This window comes from Microtus pennsylvanicus, chromosome 4 (assembly GCF_037038515.1).
Source record: "Microtus pennsylvanicus isolate mMicPen1 chromosome 4, mMicPen1.hap1, whole genome shotgun sequence".
NCBI lineage: Eukaryota > Metazoa > Chordata > Mammalia > Rodentia > Cricetidae > Microtus > Microtus pennsylvanicus.
The window spans coordinates 144,088,399-144,108,645 of NC_134582.1; the positions used below are offsets into that span (position 1 = coordinate 144,088,399).

The following is a 20,247-nucleotide window of genomic DNA, read 5'->3' on the forward strand; positions in this document are numbered from 1 at the left end:
AGCAACAGGCGGAGAATACAGATGACAAATACAGAATCATACACCACAGCAACAGGCGGAGAATACAGAGGACAAATACAGAAACATCTTACACCACAGCAACAGGCGGAGAATACAGATGACAAATACAGAAACATCTTACACCACAGCAACAGGCGGAGAATACAGAGGACAAATACAGAAACATCTTACACCACAGCAACAGGCAGAGAATACAGAAACATCTTACACCACAGCAACAGGCAGAGAATACAGAATCATCTTACACCACAGCAACAGGCGGAGAATACAGATGACAAATACAGAATCATACACCACAGCAACAGGCAGAGAATACAGAGGACAAATACAGAATCATCTTACACCACAGCAACAGGCGGAGAATACAGAGGACAAATACAGAAACATCTTACACCACAGCAACAGGCGGAGAATACAGAGGACAAATACAGAAACATCTTACACCACAGCAACAGGCAGAGAATACAGAATCATCTTACACCACAGCAACAGGCGGAGAATACAGAGGACAAATACAGAATCATCTTACACCACAGCAACAGGCGGAGAATACAGATGACAAATACAGAATCTTACACCACAGCAACAGGCGGCAAATACAGATGACAAATACAGAATCTTACACCACAGCAACAGGCGGCAAATACAGATGACAAATACAGAAACATCTTACACCACAGCAACAGGCGGCAAATACAGATGACAAATACAGAAACATCTTACACCACAGCAACAGGCAGAGAATACAGAATCATCTTACACCACAGCAACAGGCGGAGAATACAGATGACAAATACAGAATCATACACCACAGCAACAGGCGGAGAATACAGATGACAAATACAGAAACATCTTACACCACAGCAACAGGCGGAGAATACAGATGACAAATACAGAAACATCTTACACCACAGCAACAGGCGGAGAATACAGATGACAAAGTCCCTGAATATCCTATTACGAGTGTTTTAGTTTTTTTAAATAATAAAACCTGACTGATCCTGAAAAAGGTGGAAAGAAGGAGTCTTAGATGGGACTGCTAATGCATGCATATTCTGGCACACTACAGACCCCAAGGTGCTAATTCAAGCCTTGTTTACTTTTGGTATATAAAAGGATTGCTGTGTTTGAGGGAAAACAGAAGCTATTTTCTCAGTTCTAAAAGCTGCTTATTCATGAAGCCTGGAACGCCATCACTATTGGTAGTAAATCTTACGTTCAGCATCTGTGGCTTGCTTTTTTATTGGAGAAAACTGTTTTGGGTCAGTGGAGGGCCAGAATAATGAGCTGGCCTCCTGCCTTCTTGCACCGGGCCCAGAAGCAGCCAATTACTAAAGTGAAAGTGTTTGTTCTTACAATGTTTTTTAAAGTGAAAAACAACACTCCTCACAGGCTCCAAGACAGACGCACTGTGTAGGCAGGTCATGTGGAGCTGTCATTATTGCTCTGTGGTTTAGCAAAAGGGCCAGGCTGGGAGGAAAGGACAAGGCCAACATTCCTGAAGGCTAGATAAGAACACAAGGAAAATGGTGATAGGAAACTTCACTTCCTCCTTTATCACTTCTGAGGGATTCCTCAACTTGCTGGCTTTCTGATTGGTCAATGTAATCAGCAGGGTGCCCTCCCCTGAAAGGCAGCTATAAGCTTGTTCTCCTGCACCTTCTGCATAGGTTTTGAGGATCCCGAATAGTCTCTCCTTGTGGGGATTGATGCTTTCTTCGGAGCTGGCTGAGATTTTATTTTCTTGAATTGTGTCATTTATTTTCTAAAACAGTAGCAAAAACCTGTCCGTCCATGGTTCACAGCTACCACTGACTAGTGTTAATGGACACGTAGCTCAGGAGGATCCTGTCTGACACACACTGGCATCGTCTTACAAAATCCTGAGCCGGATACCCAAACCTACTTAAATCTGAGGCATCATGGACTGCAGTTCAGATGAGATCAGTTTCCCTGCACCATCATTTTCCTCGACTTGTGATTAAAACCTCTGCTGCAGCCTAGCATTCCTAGCTGTGGTAACATGATGATGTTAAGAAGGGGAACAGCTCTCCAACACAAAATCATATTTTCATGGAATCCAATATCCTCAGGCCCGAATTCTTTCCTTAGCTGGCAGTGATTCTGGAGCAGCCTTATTATGTGTAAGTAACAGCCCTGAAAACACAGCCTCAGCACAGAGACTGAGCATCAGACCCTGGCTTCGCTGCGTGAGAAGTGCTTTACACAGCTCTAAGGAAGTGGTTTGTTTTTGTAAAGTAGTTTCTTCTAAAACGAACAGAAATAAATGATGAGGGGTATACATTCCTACTATGGAGTTTTTTAAATGCAACCTGGTGGACTGAATTCATTCACTGTTGGAGAGCTGGGAATGGAACCCAGGGCCATGCTGGGTAATTGTCCTTTCTCTGGGGCTCTACCAGCCCCGAGCTCTGACTGATGATGTCCTTAGCACTTTTAGTCACTTCTGAGGGCACAAAGCTTTCTTAGCTTGGTGTGATTGACAGATAACCTGCAGGTTTCAGTTGAGTCTGTAGTCAACAGTGAAGGATGTGAAAGAGCATTTAACCTGTGTGGTCTGAAACCCCACAGCAAGTGAGTATTCTGAAAACAGGTTTATATACAAAATAAAGACTGAGTAGCATAGATTTAAAGAGTGAAGGGGTACCTTTCCTTACAGTTTAGGTTGAGGATAAAATAGCATGTCTCATAGAATCACAAAGAGCAAAAAGAGGAGGAAGAAAAGAAAGCGGTTTATTATTAAAATACAGGCTTGGAGTATTCTCAATACAAATTATAATCACCTTTCATATTTTATAATTTATACCAATTTAGCTTATGAATCTTGTCATATAAAAGACTTCTTTAGTAAAAAATAAAATAATAAATCTAGCCAAAGCTGTCAGCAAGAATCTGTCATCTTAACAAAAAGTTAGAACATTCTGGAAGTAAAATATTAGGTAAAATACTATCTGTGCAACAGTCTCATGAAAACTCTAAAACCCTCTAGCTCATGCACAATAGAAGATGGAGAATGTCTCTGACATTTGGACTAAGGATTCAGATTCCCACTCAGGAGAAATGGCCTTGATGCTCTGTGTGTCTCTCCCACTGTCCAGTGTTGAAAAGTATTTTGTAAAGTATCATGCTTCTCTTTTCCACAATTGACTGGACAAGGAGTGAATAGCTTACCTAAAGTGGACCAATCAGAGTCACTCTTTTGAGAATTTTGAATTACCCATAGAAACAGCCACTTCAGGTGACTGTCTAACTTCAGGAGAAGCAGTGGACAATGAGAGAAAGCCAATCAGCAGAGAAATAATAAAATGTGTCAGGTATGAAAGGGGAGGAAGGACAGGTATGAAAAACTGCTGGAAGCCTTTCAAGTCCCTTTCCCAGTGCCTTCCTAGGGCTCTGTAGCTTCCTGCCCATGAAAATTCTCCTCGATTCCTAAGCTTCTCTGAGTCATTTGTATTGCTTGCAGTATAGATCTTGCTCTGTATAAATGGAACTTCAACTATATCTCTAATTTTTTTCTTTTTGGTTTGTTACTGTTTTTACACTTTTCATTTTGTTTTGTTTCCTTTTATTGTTGTTTTTGTTTTTGATTTTTGGTGGAGGCAGTGGAGTGTGCACGCATGTCACAGCTTGAATATGGCAACTGAGGTTGACCTTTTGTCATTAGTCTTGGTGGCAAGAGCCTTTACCACACGAGCCATCTCAAAGTCCGAGACAGGGTCATGTTAAATAGTTTTGGCTGGCTTGGAAATCATTATACAAGACAAGGCTGACCCTGAGCTTGGAGCATGCTCCCATCTAAGTCTCCTGTGTTCTGTGGTTGTAGATACACATCTGCACGCTCAGCTACAGTCCTCAATCTCTAAAGTGGAGATTATGCCTGTGTCACAAGGGTAGTGGAGATCGAACGAGACAAGAACGAAGCACTTAGACCAACCTCTGTGATGATTGATTGCGACTCTTAATCTAAAGATAGATTATTCTGAAACATGCATTTTAGCATACTGATATCAACCATTAAGTATTTGGTAGTCAAAGGAAAGCATCAAATTTCCTCATGATTAAGCCTAACATTCTAATGTTTTCTAATTATTCATCAAACGAATAATTTGTGACTTCAAGTTCTTTCCTAAAATATAGACTTGCTATTGAGTATTAGCTCTGTGGTTATTTCCCTCTGTGCAGTGGAAACTGTTTAAGAAAGACCTTACTATTGAGTGGAGAATCATTTCTTGTTGAATCCTAGGAACTAGCCGAAAGGAAGATGAAGACTGTTTGCCCAAGTTTGTCTCTTAGTGATATTAGGACTCCCAAAGTTTTCTCCAAGTTGTGACTCTTCCTTCTGTAAAAGTGTTTACCTTTTCTCTTGTCTACACCGTTAGTTGGTATTGTTATAGAAGGCACATGCGTCTGTGTCTTTCTCCACGGTGTGTAACACAGACACCCCAGTTGCTCCACACAAGCCCCCAGAAAAATCATGTCTAAGACAAGACAGTTCTGGGAGAGGAGCCTCGGTGTCTCTGGAACCCTTTCTGGCTGTTGTTCCCTCAGCACTGAAGTACTCATGCTTAGAGGGAAGAGGGTCTCACATACTAGTTAAGAAAGACCAAAAAGTTACAGAGTTCACAGACCCTGCCCCAAGGTTAGGAAAACAATTGCAAGGAGTCCAGAGCCCTAGATGGGTGGGGCTCTCAGATGATGCACTGCAAACACCAAACTGGTTCACCAACTTAGACTTAGTAGAATCCTTTCTTGGTCTCATCAGTGCACTGTTGGGGGGGGGCTTTTTCCCACATCTCCTCAGGAAAATCACACAACCCTCAAGCCTATTTATGTCACCTATTCTCATACAGTGAGAGGGCATCAATCTCCTGGGTGGACCTGCTTCATTCCTCTCATCCCTGGGATCTATTCTCTGAAAACACAATAGGACTGCATCCCTGCTGTGATGTTGATGTTTAGGTGGCCTTGAAGTCCCCCGTATAACCGGGCCCCTGTCTACTTCTTTATTCACTCATTTAGTCTGAAATACTCTTGATAGAGCCCAGTGATAGGCTCTGGTCATGAGGCTCTGTGGTGGGGCACCTTCTACAACACAAAAGCTCATCTGTGCTCCATTCTTCAGGGAAGGATCTGTTTGTAACCACCAGAGACAATTTGTTTAAGTTAAACTTTCCCCTGTGACACACACACACACACACACACACACACACCAGGTACATTGATAGGTCCTTCTAATACTAGTTGCTTTGGAAGCTGAGGCAAGTTTGAGGTTAGCTTTGGCAAACAGGGCAAGATTCTTTAAAAAATAGTAAAGTAAATGAAGGAAGAAAGGACAATAAATTGTAAGAGGACTATTCTGCTCATCACATAAGCTAAAGCCAAGAACTAAAACTTTAAACTATTTTTTTTGTTATTTTTCAGACAAATGGTAATTAGGAAGCCAGAGCAAAATCTGTCTTTTTGAATAGTATTTCTATGAAGAACAATGACAGAAAGTAATTCAAAGTCCAGTTTTATCCTTTTTGCCAGATAGTTCTTATCATCAAGATGCATGTTCAGGTTAGATGTTAACTGTGAGTGTCATTCCTTATTAGAGTCAGATACCTTGTTTTTTGAGTAAGGGTCTCTCAGTAGAACTTGGGGCTCACACAGGTGCCTCAGCTGGTTAGTCAGCTGAACCAGGTTTTTCCTTGGTGCCACCTCCCTAGTGTGTTGGGATTGCAAGCATACATCACCATGCCCAGGATATTTTTTTCAAGGATGTCGTGGATTTAACTAAGATCTTCTTGCCTATGCAGCCAACACGTTACTGATTAGAACTCTCAAGTAGCTAAGTGGTTATTCTTGACACCAAATAGCAAGTAGTGTGTTTTCTTCTGGTTTCAGTAAAGTTGTAGACAGACCCCATTCTGAAGTATACCTGCTCTTAAGGCACTCGGCTGTATTCTGTCCTCTGAAGGATAGAATAAACAGGAAACTGAAGAGCACATAAAACTGTCTGTAAGAAAAATTTCTGTAGGGACCAGATGTATAGTTCAGTAGAAGACTGCTTGACTAACATGTTCAAGGTCCTGGGTTCAATTACCAACATCTAGAAAGACAGATGGGTAGAAAGAAGGAAGGAAGGAGGGAAGGAAGGCAAGGGAAGAGCCTATAAAGCCATGGATCATGTTTGAATAGATAAACATGAAATAGTTGTCCCCAAAGTAATTATCTATTGTGAAGTCTTTAAATTTAAATAACAATGAGAGAAAATCAAATCAGTTAACTAAAATTCTCAAAAAGCAATACTATTTATCTAAGTTCTAATTTGCGCTCTCATTTGGCATGAAATAACGGAGTTAAAAAAATCACTTAATTACTAAAACTAATTATACCTATGCTTCTTGACCACGGCTCTGCTTCTGGGTATATGCCCAGCACTAGTTGGTCATCGCATCCACTACAGACATGCCAAGAGTGTTCCTGGCAGCACACTTACTTCCACTCTTGTGATTTGTGCAAAAGTGTATAAAAGTTACTCATAGCAAGTTCCTCAGAATGTTGAATTCTTATTAGAAGAAGTTGTAAACAGTGAGTGTGGTTATGTTCAAGGTAACATGTTATATATTCTTTAGAATAAGCTAGAGAATGGTATCTAAGATAAATTTAAATAAATTTTTTGGAACAAATTAGAAACCAGTGCTTATCCTAACAGCAAGAGATATGGCAAGCATAGGCAAAACCCTAAAGATTACTAGCATGTAATCTGAGGGATGGGGTGAGGTTGTTACAGAATGAAAAGTCAGACTGCACTGGGAATAAGTAATCATCTAATTATCAAGCACGTATCCCTTTAGTTAAGCATGCCTGAAAGAAACTCAGTGGAAGACATGATGAAAGCCATCTGACATATATTAACACTTCTCGGGAGGACAAGCTAGAGATACAAACATGGGGATGATAGTGTGCGGGCGGTTGTTATGACATGAATTTTGAAAGAACTTGTCATTTATTACCAGCCAACCCAAAATCCATACTTCTTCTCCCTGTTTTTTGATATCAAAGAGGAATGATATAGAAAAAATAGAAAAGAATCCAGTGCAACAGTTTTAAAAAATAGGTTGAAACCATTCATTATGATAACAAAGTGTTGGAATAAAATGGAAACCAACCACCTATCTACATACAGTTCTGTGCATGAAAATTCCAAAGGTTAGAAAAAGACCACCTGAACCACTGGTAATGAATAATGGAGAAGCCATGCTAGTAACCCATATGTGCATTGTCTGCACATTATGTGATTGTAGTGGGTGCTGTAGTGGGGTACCCAGAAAAACAGAGGAAAGAGCAGCTGCCTGGCAGAAAGTGGTTGCATCTGAATTTGTTCTTACTAAGAGGTAGCTGGAGAGCTTGGTACTGAAAATTAGAGTTTAAAGGAGGAGTAATTTATTTAAGAAGATTAATAATCTAGTTGTGGACAAGCTCATCAAATTCTAGGCCATTACAAGAAAGTAATGTTTCTGTGAGATATGAAGAAATATGTCAATAACACCAGAAAAAGAAAGTTTACTTTACTGAATCAAAGTCTTATGGGACTCATCTAATAGGTAGTTTTGGATAATCATATGAAATAGTTAAGGAGCACTTAGAGAAATCAATGATCACACTTCTTTTAAACTAGAATTCTTTAAAAAATTATTTAATATAAAAAGTCTGGAAAACATATGGAAATTCATTTAGTGGTACACATATAAGTCAACTTTCATATATATCAAGTCAATTTTGTGGAAAAAAATTAATGTGTGTGAGTCTGGATTTCTGATCTCCAGCCATGGAAGGAACACTTAGTATAGATACATAACCTTGTCTAGAGTTGTGTAAGGGACAGGCTCTCTTGAGTCTAGTGTTGCTCCAATTTTGGCTGCATGTGGCTCCTCTGGGAACCCTATGGAAGTGTTGATTTCAATCTGTCAGGCAAGTGGAGCCGAGAGTCTACGCAACTAACAAGCACGCAGGTGAGATTGTTGCATGCTGTCGTGAACCCATAATGAACAGCATGGATGTAGCAACATTTCTCTGCAGTCCTTGGCCATCTGAGCAACAGCAGGGGTCTAATGCAAGGAGAACCTATGCCAGCTGCCTCCAAGCCACCGTGGCCTTGTCCACTAAATACCCATTGTGTTTTCCTGTTCCCGGGATAACAGGGCAGATGTTGTAGAAGACCATCAGATAGCATGACACCAATCTCCCTTTAAAGCCTTTCAAAGGTAATATGAGTCAGACTGACAGGAAATGTAGCGCCCTGTTCCAGAGCCTATCTGTTCCTATTTTCAGCTTGAAGAGAGCATTTTTAAGTAGCATGCTCTACTTATTTACATTTTATAAGGAACAAATAAAATAATAGCCTAAAATGACTGTACACACAGATACTGAGAAGCCAAGTTCTTCAACTTCCTGCCTACCCTAAGTCCATGTGTACATTCATGATATCACACACTGGGACATTCTAAATGCATAATCAGTCCTTACTGTATGAATTCAGCTTTTTCTTCAGAAGATTTATACTCTCTGGGCTCCTCTGTTTCCTTTGAAGAACAGTTTCTCTTTCCCTGTGCTCAACATTGTGAGAAACGCTGACATACTGAGCCACAGAACACAACCTACACATATTTGTGGACAATGTTCTAATTATAATAAGAATATCATGTGTGTTCTCAATCCTAACAAGTTACGTGGCTTTAAAAATTGATGCTGTTGCTCATGTTATGCCAAGACAGTGAGGGTGGGTTTAATACTCTCTTTTCCAGTTGAAACTTAGATTTTTAAATTTATTTCTTTGATTTGATTAAGAATTTTCCTGTTTTAAAAATATATATAACTCATGTATTTGTGGTAGCTGACAGAGTGGGCTCTTGGTTAGAGGTGCTTGTAAAAGTTAAAAACAACATTTCTCTGCCCTCCTAGAACTTTCTTCAAAACTGACCATACATTTGTATACAAAGCAAGTCTCAACAGATACAAGAAAGTTGGAATAATAGCGTGCATTGTAGCTGAGCACCACGGATTAAAGCTGGATATCCTGAGGCAGAAGCAGAATGTATATCCTGTTTAAGGTCAGCCTAGTCTACATAGAGGCCAAGTCAGAGCTACATAAAGACTTCATCTATAAACAAACAAACAATGGGGTTGGAAAATGACACTAAACACCATCAAACTCTGACCTCTGTATATACATCCATGGCCTAGTAGACCCTTACATACATGTGCACATGCATAGACCTCTTTCTCTCTGCCTCCCCTTCTTTATACACACACGGCAGGGGAAGGGGAGAGAGGGAGAAAGAGAGAACTCTTAATACTTGTAAGTATCTGGATGAACGTGAAAATAATTAAGCAAAGTAAAAGTCAAACAGAAGACATACTAAGGACATGGTCCCAGGGGCAGGGAGAACCCGTGTGTGTGTGTGTGTGTGTGTGTGTGTAAACTTATAGGAGTGCACACCTTAAACATATGAATGCTTCTGGCAATTATCCTTCAATCATGCTATAAAATCTCTTAAAGTTAAAGAAGTGAAATAAGAAAAACATCTGATGCAAACAGTATTAAATTTGAATATAATCTTACTGAACACTCATAATAATCAAAGAGAAAATACAAATTGAGCACATTTTAAAATACAAAGAAAACACATTAATCAGAGAAATGTCTCCATGTGGTGTGTATTTACTAGACTGCCATTCCTACACTAGTGGACAATTCTTATGTTTTGGAATATCTGAGATATGGGAAAATGGTTTGAAATGATAATGTTTAACTAAGAATTTTGATGGATAGAAGACACACAGAGTCTATTAATCACATAGGCTCTGACGATCCTTATATGAACTGTCTCTAAAGTCCTGGCACTTGGCTCATATAAAAGGGGTCGCTTTTCTTTCTCCATGGGGCAGCTTCTGGATCCTTTCTTCTTGCTCCCTGGCCATCACATGACTAGAGTCTAGGAGGTAGCCAAGGTAACCCTTTTTGCTCTGTCCAAGTTGAATTGCTCCTGACTTTCTCTGCCAACATGTGATATATTTCTGATTATTTTTTTCTGCAATTTTTTTTCATTTTAATTTCCCTATGTTATAGCCACATAGCAGCTTTTGCTTGCCTGGTACAACATTTATGAAAACAAATGACACGCCACCATGGGAGAGACTCAGTGCCTTCCATAGATGCTCACTGCCTTCAATTTGATGCCTTCTTTCTGCCTTAGCGAGGGGTTAGTGTTGTCCATTTCCTCTGCAATTTCTTATTCACCTCAAGATGAGACCACACCCATTAAGAAGTAGCTATGAAGTATCTGACTTTCAATATGTTCAATCTAGTGTTCATCAGATGTCTGCATCCATAGCTACAAGGTTGGAATGATAGATACAAGCCCCTGAATCACAGAGGTCTGGCGGAGTGATTCTCATCCCATTATATTTAGGGCAGGGAGTCATTTGTAAATTTAAAAGATGTTCTAACCAGGGAAGCCTCAGACACAGGATCATTTTTTAGCATAACTGAATTAGGAAATTTTTGTTGACATTTTTGACTGATTTGAAACCTAAAACCCTCTGAAACCCATTCATCCTTTGGTCCTAGAACTCCTGGGTAACCGGTTAACTTTTCAAGTTCTTTTTGACAGGTCCTCTTCTGAGTTTACATGTCCCCAAGGTGAGAATGAAACCACTCCCCACGCTTCTCTAAACTGAGTGGTGAAAATGGCGAGTATACCCTTATTCGTGACCCCGGGCCTCCCTGAAGTGTGATGACCCTCTCCTCGCCTCCTACTTACACCATCTGGTAAAGACAGTTTCAGCCACTTACAGAGCAAACCAAACCAAACCAAACCAAACCAGGAAAACAAGAATGAATGAAACTTAAGTGGACATAAAGTAAATCAACAACAATAACCCCAGCTGCTACGTGTTTAACATGGCAGCGTGGCATAGTTACCGCACGGACCTGAAATACCTCGCTACACACCAACGTTTTCTTGTCTTATTCATCTATTGGAATCCTCTTTATTACCATGGGGTCTGAATTCAACAGGAGGCTTTCGTTACTGCTATGTCAAAGTAGCTCCTAAACTGTTTAATCTAGAAGCTCCCATGAAGCCATACCTATGGGCTACAAAGGCAAGTGGGGGGCATATCCTCCTGAGGTTCTGTGAGGTCTGGTGCTCTGGGAAGGGTGGGAATGAAGAAAGGCCAACTTAGCTGGGCAGTCTACATCTGTTTTGATACCTTCCATATAAAGCCAGGCTTCTATCATCTTATGTTTGTATTTATTTGTGTGTGTGGTGTATGTGTAAGTTTTTATGGGTGTGCACACATGGACATCTGGGGTCACATACATGTGTACACACATGGAAGCCAACGGCTAATGTTCAGCTGCAGGACACATGATTGAAAACCAGGCATCTCTTTTTTCAAAGTGTGAATGCAGTCATATAAAGGGACAACACTTATGTCAGCCTGAAGCCACCTGACTTAGCAAGCTGATTTCTTTTTATGATCTACTGTAAAAATGTGATAGTCACAAAGTTCCTTTTCATGACAGATCTTTTAATTTTTGCTTGAAAAAGCACAAATATCTAATTTACGTGCCACAAAACATATTTATAATGGAAATATTGGCACATTTAAATATAATTTGGGTTTAATGTAAAAAATATTAACATCTCATTTTCTAACCATAAAAAGTTTTAATGATAAATTAAAATAATCGACTGAAAATTGCAGCTGGTGTTTTAGAAGTATTATTCTTCATAAGATGTTTTGCACCAATGCATCTAGATTTGATAGAGATGACTAACTAGAGGTTTCTCACTCTTGTCAAAATATTTCAAATGCAAATGCATCTGGTTGACAGAGGCTCAGAATTAATGTGTCAAACAAAATTATGTTATGCAAGGGGACAAGTTACAAACAGAATATTTTTATTTTTTTATATAGGTCAGAGCAGTCTAAAAGATTTAATGTGTTTTATTTATTTATTTATTTGTGCTTCTTTGGGGGTGATTGTTCTGGTTTTTGAGACTCTGTCTCACCACTTATCCCAGAGTATTCCCAAAATCGTGGTCCTCCTGCCTTAGCCTCCTCTCGAATGCTGGGTTTAGATGTGTGTCACACACCTGAGCACTCTCGCATGGATCAACATCAAAATGTTCAAATACATACGTATACTTCAAGTCTGTGTGAAAGTCTCTCATAAGTATATGTTAGCTAAAAGTATATAAAATCAGATGCAGAAACAAAACTAAACAATTTGTTTATCTTTGGATTAATCCTTTGCTAGGATGTCAAAGCAGTTGAACCTTAGTCTAGAATCATTCCAGCCGCTTCTCTTGCCATTCACAAATGGCAGTGGATGTATCTGTCATTTATTATTCATTTAGGTGTTAGGGAAACTGTTTCATAGAGAATCATGAATGCTAATCAATGTCCATGGGTTATACATTGTCTAATCTAATTCAAATTCAGGGATGGTTCTTTTACTAAGACCCCAACACAGTCTCTGATTAAGGAAATTCCATCTCCACACATATTTATAATACAAATCATGATAAGCAGGGCTCAGATGCAGCTGTGACCTGATGAACAGTTTTGTATTCAAACGTCCCTTTTAGTAAAAGGCTGTATTATGGGATGCCATATGCATGGGCATGCTCTATTCTTTGTGTGTATGTGGTCAGAAGTTGATATTTCATGAAGGCCTAAAGTCAACATTTCAGTTAGACTGACTCTTCTTTGAGTGCCCAGGATCTGCCTGTCTCTACCCTCCAATTCCTCAGAGTACCACACCCGGCCTTGACATGGGTTCCTGGAGTCCAAACTCAGGTGTCCCTGCTTGAGCAGTTTGAAGCAAGCACTTTACCCACTGAGTCATCTTCCCAGCCCCCTTTCAGTAGAACAATGTTCCTACATTTGCAAGCATGCACTAGAGCACCAACTTCCAACCGCGTACCTTCACAGCGCCATTTTCGTGCATGGTGATGCAGTTATCAGCATCTTCTGAGAGCTGGTACAAGGCCTGAGCTGTAGCTCGATGCACGTTGGTGTCATTCGATTTTAGGTAACGCACCAATGGAGCCACCGCTTTGTGCTCCCCGAAGGCCACTCTGTTTCTTCCCCACATACAGCAGCGTGAGATAGCTTCTGCCAGGTGGCGCCTCAGCTTGTCGTTGTTCTGCACAAGGGGAAGAAATGAGTGTGCATCGCAGAGATTCCAGGAAGCTGAGTCCATGCCTATCACCCACGAAGATGCCAGGGAGTCAGCAGAAACACTCAGTGGCTATTTAGGAAGTACCTTGAAGGAACTAGCATTTGGGTTTTCTTTCTTTAATTTTTTTCCTTTTTTTTGGTAAAGGGTATCATAATGTAGTTCTTAATGACCTTGAACTCTGTAGGTAACCCTATCTGGTCTCCAACTCAGAGATCTACCTGCCTCTGTCTCTTGAATCTTGGGGTTAAAGGGCCCAGCCTTCCTGAGTTTTCTGTGAGCTGCGTGTAAACAACACTATCAAAGATGAGACAGATGTCTAGTGTTGATCATTTGTTCCAGGAAGCTTGATTGCCCATAGGAAAACCTTACAAATCAGGACCAGTGAGAGACCAGTAGATAAACGGCTTGCCCCTGAGACTGACGCCCTGAGTTCCATCCTGGCCCCTCATGGTGAAAGGCGTCATATAACCTCCATGTGTACATCATGGCACATACACACATGCATACACAACACAGACATGTGCATACACAATAAAATGTAAAAGAACTTATGAATTATTGTTACTTAGGAATAAAACGATTTCTAGAATATTGGAAACTCTTCAAGAACAAATTTGATTGGGATGAGTGGATTAACTCTACTCCTTCAACCTACATTTATTTCCCATTGCACCTTTTTTGCATGTGCATGGCATTCATACGTGTTTGCATCTGTATAGGTATACATGTGTGTGTGGGCTGTGTACCTGGGGGCCAGAGGTGGACTTTAGGTGTTGTCTTTGATCACTTTTGACTCTACAAATTGAGGTGGGGGCTCTTCACTTGAAGCCAGTTTGCCATGTGCATGCCTCATCTCTGCTTCCTTTGCTCTGGGATTACAGACTGGCCAGTACATTCACTTGACATGTCTGTGGGTGCTGGAGATCTGAGCTCTAATTCTCATACATGAATGGCAAGTGTTTTTACCTGTAGAGACACCCCCAAAATATCACCTTAATTTCTGAACGGGAGAGGACAGGGCAGCCCATACAGTGGCATCCACTTGATTTTCTACTGTCCTTTATGCATTTTCTTTATGTAAACTTGGCTTTTACTTAGAATTACTTCATAGAGGAACAGCATAACTGAGTATATTGTGGTTTTTCCATTGTCCTGTTCTCTTGACACAGAGGACTTGACGTCCTCTGCATCTGACAGGTCCTCTTAGAAGTGCTGGGTGTCATACCCTGACTGTTCTGCCAGTGACTGCATTTCTGTTTTGTCCTGCTGCTGCCATCTGGTACTCTAGCTCTGCTCATACAGATACCTCTGGGCATGGTGGGGTCAGTTTTGAATAAATAGTGTAGTACTGTTAAAGCCTTCTTGCTCCAGACTGTCACAGTTCAGGCCTCTAAACTGGAGAGGAACAACTACATGCTAAGCAGCAGGGGAGATGACAGCTAGCATTTACATAGCAGCACTTATATTTGCCACAACTTTGCTTGCCAACAACAAATAATAAAAAAGGCTTTTATTTATCAGACTTTGCATGTTAATATTTTGTTTGTATTGTATGCCTTTGTGTCCATAAGTTTGGGGAAGCTCAATGAGTTGAGTACAATCCTACACTTCATAAGCAATGGACACTAAACCTGGATTCAGGTCTCTGGACTTCACTTTCCTAGTTTTGCACTGTGATTTGAGAGCACCCCGTGAAAACAAGATGTTACTTACTGTGTTGGCAAGTTTGGACAACAGAGGGACTACTCCATGGTCTGTAATGACAGCCAAGTTTTCCTGGTCTTTTGCTATGTTGGTGATAGCAGCACAGACACTTGCCAGGACCTCTTTATTATCTGACTTCAATAGATTGACCACAAGTTCCAAACCACCAACAAAGGAACGAACCATTTCTCCAGCGTCCTGGGAAAGAGAAATACCTTCCTTTAGGCTAGTTTATAAAAGGAAGAAATTAATAATAAGGCTGTTAGGTATATTTTAAGATAAAAGAAAAATTTAGTAGATTTCTATATTTTCAAACTCTATACATATATGTGTATGTTTATATATATTGTAGTGAATATGTTCACAACAGGTATACACAGATTGGTTTGAATATTTACCATAGGAGCTACTGGAAAGGTAACAAAATGCAGCTGGTTTTTGTATCTGCAGGCAGTTATATAAAGTCACTGCAAACATTGAAGTAACAATAGTGAGCCATGGCACATTGGGGGAAACATAGAGTTAGGTCCTGACAAATTCTGGGGACAATATTTTTGTCAACTGATCAATATATAAGCTTATTATGTATTTTTCAGTTTGAGCACACCTCAGCTTATATATTAAACAACCACACTTATCTTTATTTATTTATTTATTTATTTATTTATTGGGGGGGGTATGCTTGTCATATCACACTAGTGGTCAGAGAACAGCTTGCAGGGGTTGGTTCTCTCTTCCCACCATGTGGATCCAGAGGATCTGACTTAGGGGTTAGACTTAGTAGTAAGTGACTTTACCAACTGAGTCATCATGATGGTATTTATATATCTGTATTATATAAATATATATATATGTTTATATATATGGTATATACATATGTTATCACCATGGCCAACAGCACTATAATTCACGTATAGAAGCTTGTCAAACACATATTTTCTCTGAAAACCACAGCAAAGCCTTCTTATGCCTACAAACCATAGGAACTATGCCTGGGGACAGTTTAGCAGCAAAATAATAAACATGAAGCACAAAAATATGAAAAATGTGGTTCCACGTGGGCTCCCAAATAGTCCCATATTTCCAGTATGGGCTGAAAGAAAAATTCTGAGTGGCCTGTGTGAACTCCTCAGCCACGGCCAAGAACGCATCCAAAGCTCTGGACTGCACTTTCTGACATCTCCTCGAATGACCACAAAAGGGCCTCGACAATGATCTGGGGTTACAAGGGGCTTATATCAAAAAATCTGTGATGTGGCCATTGTGGTGAGATCATCTGGTGGGGGAATTAAACGTGTATTAAGAAATGACATGGTCCCAGCCAGGCAGGGTGGTGCAAACCTGTAGTGCCAGCATGGGGCTGAGGAAGGAGTGTATAAATCTCATGAAAGCCTGACACAGGACACTGTCTTTATGAGAGCCGGGTATGGCAATAGAAAAGGGAAGGGACAGACAGCACACCTAGGGCAGGCGGATAACAGCAGAGACCTTACCTTAAGGGCTAGGGACCTATGAAAATAATGTTTTTTTTTTTTTGTTTTTTCGAGACAGGGTTTCACTGTGGCTTTGGAGCCTGTCCTGGAACTAGCTCTGTAGACCAGGCTGGTCTCGAACTCACAGAGATCCACCTGCCTCTGCCTCCCGAGTGCTGGGATTAAAGGCATGGCGTGCGCCACCATCGCCCGGCGCAAATAATGGGGTTTAACATCTCTGAGACACTATATGAACGGTAAATCTGTTAGCCCAACTAAGCTTTACAACAATCCTGCCCAGTAGGTATGATTAGTTCTAGTTTGGATCTTTAAAACTGACTTAAAATTTCAAACTGATTTACAGATGCCGAACCTTATAAGACAGATTATATCCTGTGTAAAGGCAAGATGTCATGTGTGCTTTAGCAACCATTAATTTGATTTTCACATCCTCACACCTCCTAAATTCTTCCTTGGAAGCCTGATGTAGGATAAAATCGAAGCTCCAAAGCATGGTTCCTGTAGGCCCGGTCTTCATCTCTAGCCTCAACTTGACCATCTCTAATATCTGCTGAGAACTGGGGTTAAGCGACTCCTAAAATACTTCACTCAAAGCATAGACCACTATAGGGAGTAAATGGTGTCTTTATCCTTTACCTTGAACTTTAAATTTTAGGTGGGCAGTGATCTATTATTCACTAGACACACTAGCGTCTCACAGTTAACACTTGCTCACAATCACGGACTTTCCAATTGCAAGCCTGTAGGGGGCACAGGTGTCTTTGTCACAGATGTCACAGACACGGACTAAGTGAACCTGGTGTGCTAAACACCCAGGGTTGTTCCTTCAAAGGAAGGAATACAAAACCCGTGTTCTGCCCAGAAGGCTAGGGAGGATGTGCTTTCTGGCCTGGTGACCTTTCCACAATTGTGTGGCAGGAGATTTCCCAGCACCAAATTCTCCCTCACACCTTTATCATTTTTCTCAGTCAGTTTGTCTTTACAGATTTTTCAGAGTGTCAGTGTAGTCATGCCTGGTGTGTATTAACGTACTGTGGTCTCCAGAGAGATGTATGTATGCTTTGTGGTGGTCATGGAATTGACTTGATTATCACCAGAATAATCTGCACCAAATTTTGCTGTGATTAAATAATGTAAATCTGTAGGCATCTCTTTATTGTACCTGTGAAGTAAATGATACATATCTTGATTGCTATGAATTTCGAATTAATTATATAAGTCATTTAACACTGTTGTTTTCACAAAATTCCCTTCTGTCCGATGTGCACGCGAGTTTCCCCGTACCCCAGTCACCCTCCATCCCTTCAAGACTTCAAGTTTCTATTTTATCTGTCTTTCTTGTTCTTGGTTAGTTTTTCCCTTTTTTTAAAAAATGTTTACAGTTCTGAATTGTATATTCTTCAATGCCCTTTTCCAGAAAGAATTCCATTCGCAAAGCATTATCTGAATAAAGTTCATATAAAAATCATTTCCCCTCCACAGAATTGTTTAATTTAGGTATGCAGGCTGCAAATAATGAAGTCAGATTAAAAAAAGTACAGTAGATGCTAATTCATAATAGCTGTCAACAGACTTTGATAAATATTGATTCAGTGAGCAACTCTGTTTTCTGGATTTGCTCATTTAGCCTGTGAGATGCTTCTGTTAACAACGGAGACACTCTATGCTGTAAACAAATTTCATAATGTGTTTTCTTATTATCTTTGTGTAGGAAACAACCTACTGCATAAAACAACATTTGTACCGATGAACACTTCTGTTTTCTTAGAATAGCAATTCTGTCATTTGTAGCTGACAGCAGTGCTCAATAATGTAGCCCCTTGGACCCAAGTTATTCTTATGTTAAGTAAAAAGTGCAATATTTATACTTATCAAAAAATGTTTACTATTGAGTTTAAATTAAACAAATAGAAGCAAAAACAGATAGTATAAATCTCCAGTTGGTTGGTTGTGTACATGAAAAAAAAACAAAATTTCTACTTCCCAATAGACATTGATATCTTCTTTTAAGTTTTATTTGCATAAACCTTGTTCAATTTTTATAATTAATAAATATTGATATATAATGACTAAAAGTATACCTAAAATAAACTATTTGGGACAGACATCGAAAGTTTGAACCAACACTGTCTGCTGAGTTGCGTTGAGCTGAACTGCCTTCTTGCATCCTAGGACTTATCACTCTGTAGGCCGTGAAGGCCTCAGAGACCCCCCACATAAGCCCACATGCATAATAAGCCAAACTAATCTTCTAGTGGAAGGTGGAAGCCAGGACAACAAGCCCGATCTACCCAAACACAAGAGCCAAGCAAGACTCAGTAGGCAATGCAACCTTCTCCCATTGCCGTGGAAACAGACAGGATCAATATGGGAGCCATTTAAATTTTGAGCATTAGAATGCTATCAAGCCGGAAAAATTACATCAAAAACTTCAATAGCTACCAAATATGCAAACCATCCTTTCCCACTCTTTCCTCAAAATAAATAAATAAAAACACTAGCAAATATCACTTCTCTTAAGAATGAGCAACATAAGGTTGGGGAGATGGCTCAATGAATAAAGCACTATGAATAAAGTATAGGAAGTCAGGTCCCCAGAACCACATAAAAGGCAGGAGGCCTCAGCCTATAACCACAGAGGATCCCAGAGCAAGTTGACTATTAGACCAATAGACAGTAGAATTACTGAATGTAGGTTCAGGGTTAGGTTCTTCTTCCATAAATATGTTGTAGAACAATTGAGAAAAACACATGACTTCAACTTCAGGCTGCCCACATACATGCATACATATACCAGTGTACTCATGTATGTACATACGCACATTTACACACACACACATATAAATGCAAAAATTGATCAATATGACAAAACTGAAATCATTTTCAATAGGAGTTGATAATAACAAAGCCATATGGAATGAAGAAAAATATTATGTGTTTACAGATGATAAGAATACACAGAAGAAGCAAGATTTACAAAACAAACTAGATGAACAATATAACATTGTTATTTTACTTATTGTTGATGTTGTTAGTCTTTTGACAATATTGGGGATAGAAACCAGGACCTCGTGCATGTTAGATATGCACTGAATCCCTGAACTACACCCTAGATCCTAGTTACTAAAGGAACTGAATGAAAACCAAAAAAGAAAAAGAAATTTGATTTACAACAATTTGTATATTTTGTGATTATCAAACAAAACAAGTTTTAAATAGAAATGAAAAATCTAAAATTAGGAATAAGATGGCTGGTGGCGGCACACACCTTTAATACCAGGACTTGGGAGGCAGAGGCAGGCGGATCTCTGTGAGTTTGGGGTCAGCCTGGTATACAAGAGCTAGTTCCAAGACAGGCTCCAAAGCTACAGAGAAACCCTGTCTTAAATGAATAAATAAATAAAATCAGGAAGGAAAGAAAGATCCATTTTGGAAATCAGACTAACTTAGTAGGAAAACATAAAAGAATAAAGACTTTATTTTTTAAATAGAAGATACAAATAAAATTAGCACAAAACTGCAGAAGAATGAACAGAGAAAACAGCACACAAATGAGAGCCCCAAAAGGAGCAAAACAGTAGAAAAGGAATTTAAAGTGTAATTTTAGAGAATTCTCTCCAAGAAAGTAAAACCCAAGAGCATACGGAAATAAAATCCTTGAGAAAACTTACTCATAAAGACACATCTTCCTCTCACTGCTAGACTTAAAAAATACAAATCCTAGGTCAGTAGTAGAAGACTTGCCTGGTTGTATGTAAAGCTCTGCTT

The 20,247-nt window shown here is 39.8% G+C and overlaps 1 protein-coding gene across 1 annotated transcript in view; it reads right to left on the bottom strand.

Annotated features, from left to right (window-relative positions):
• Odad2 (outer dynein arm docking complex subunit 2) overlaps positions 1–20,247 on the bottom strand; it is a 154,721-nt gene that overhangs the window by 30,000 nt on the left and 104,474 nt on the right. The window contains exons 19-20 of the mRNA XM_075971115.1: positions 14,996–15,184; positions 13,025–13,246 (exon numbers count right to left, since the gene is read on the bottom strand). Of these exons, the coding sequence (XP_075827230.1) occupies positions 13,025–13,246; positions 14,996–15,184 (411 nt within the window). The remainder of the gene's footprint in view (positions 1–13,024; positions 13,247–14,995; positions 15,185–20,247) is intronic.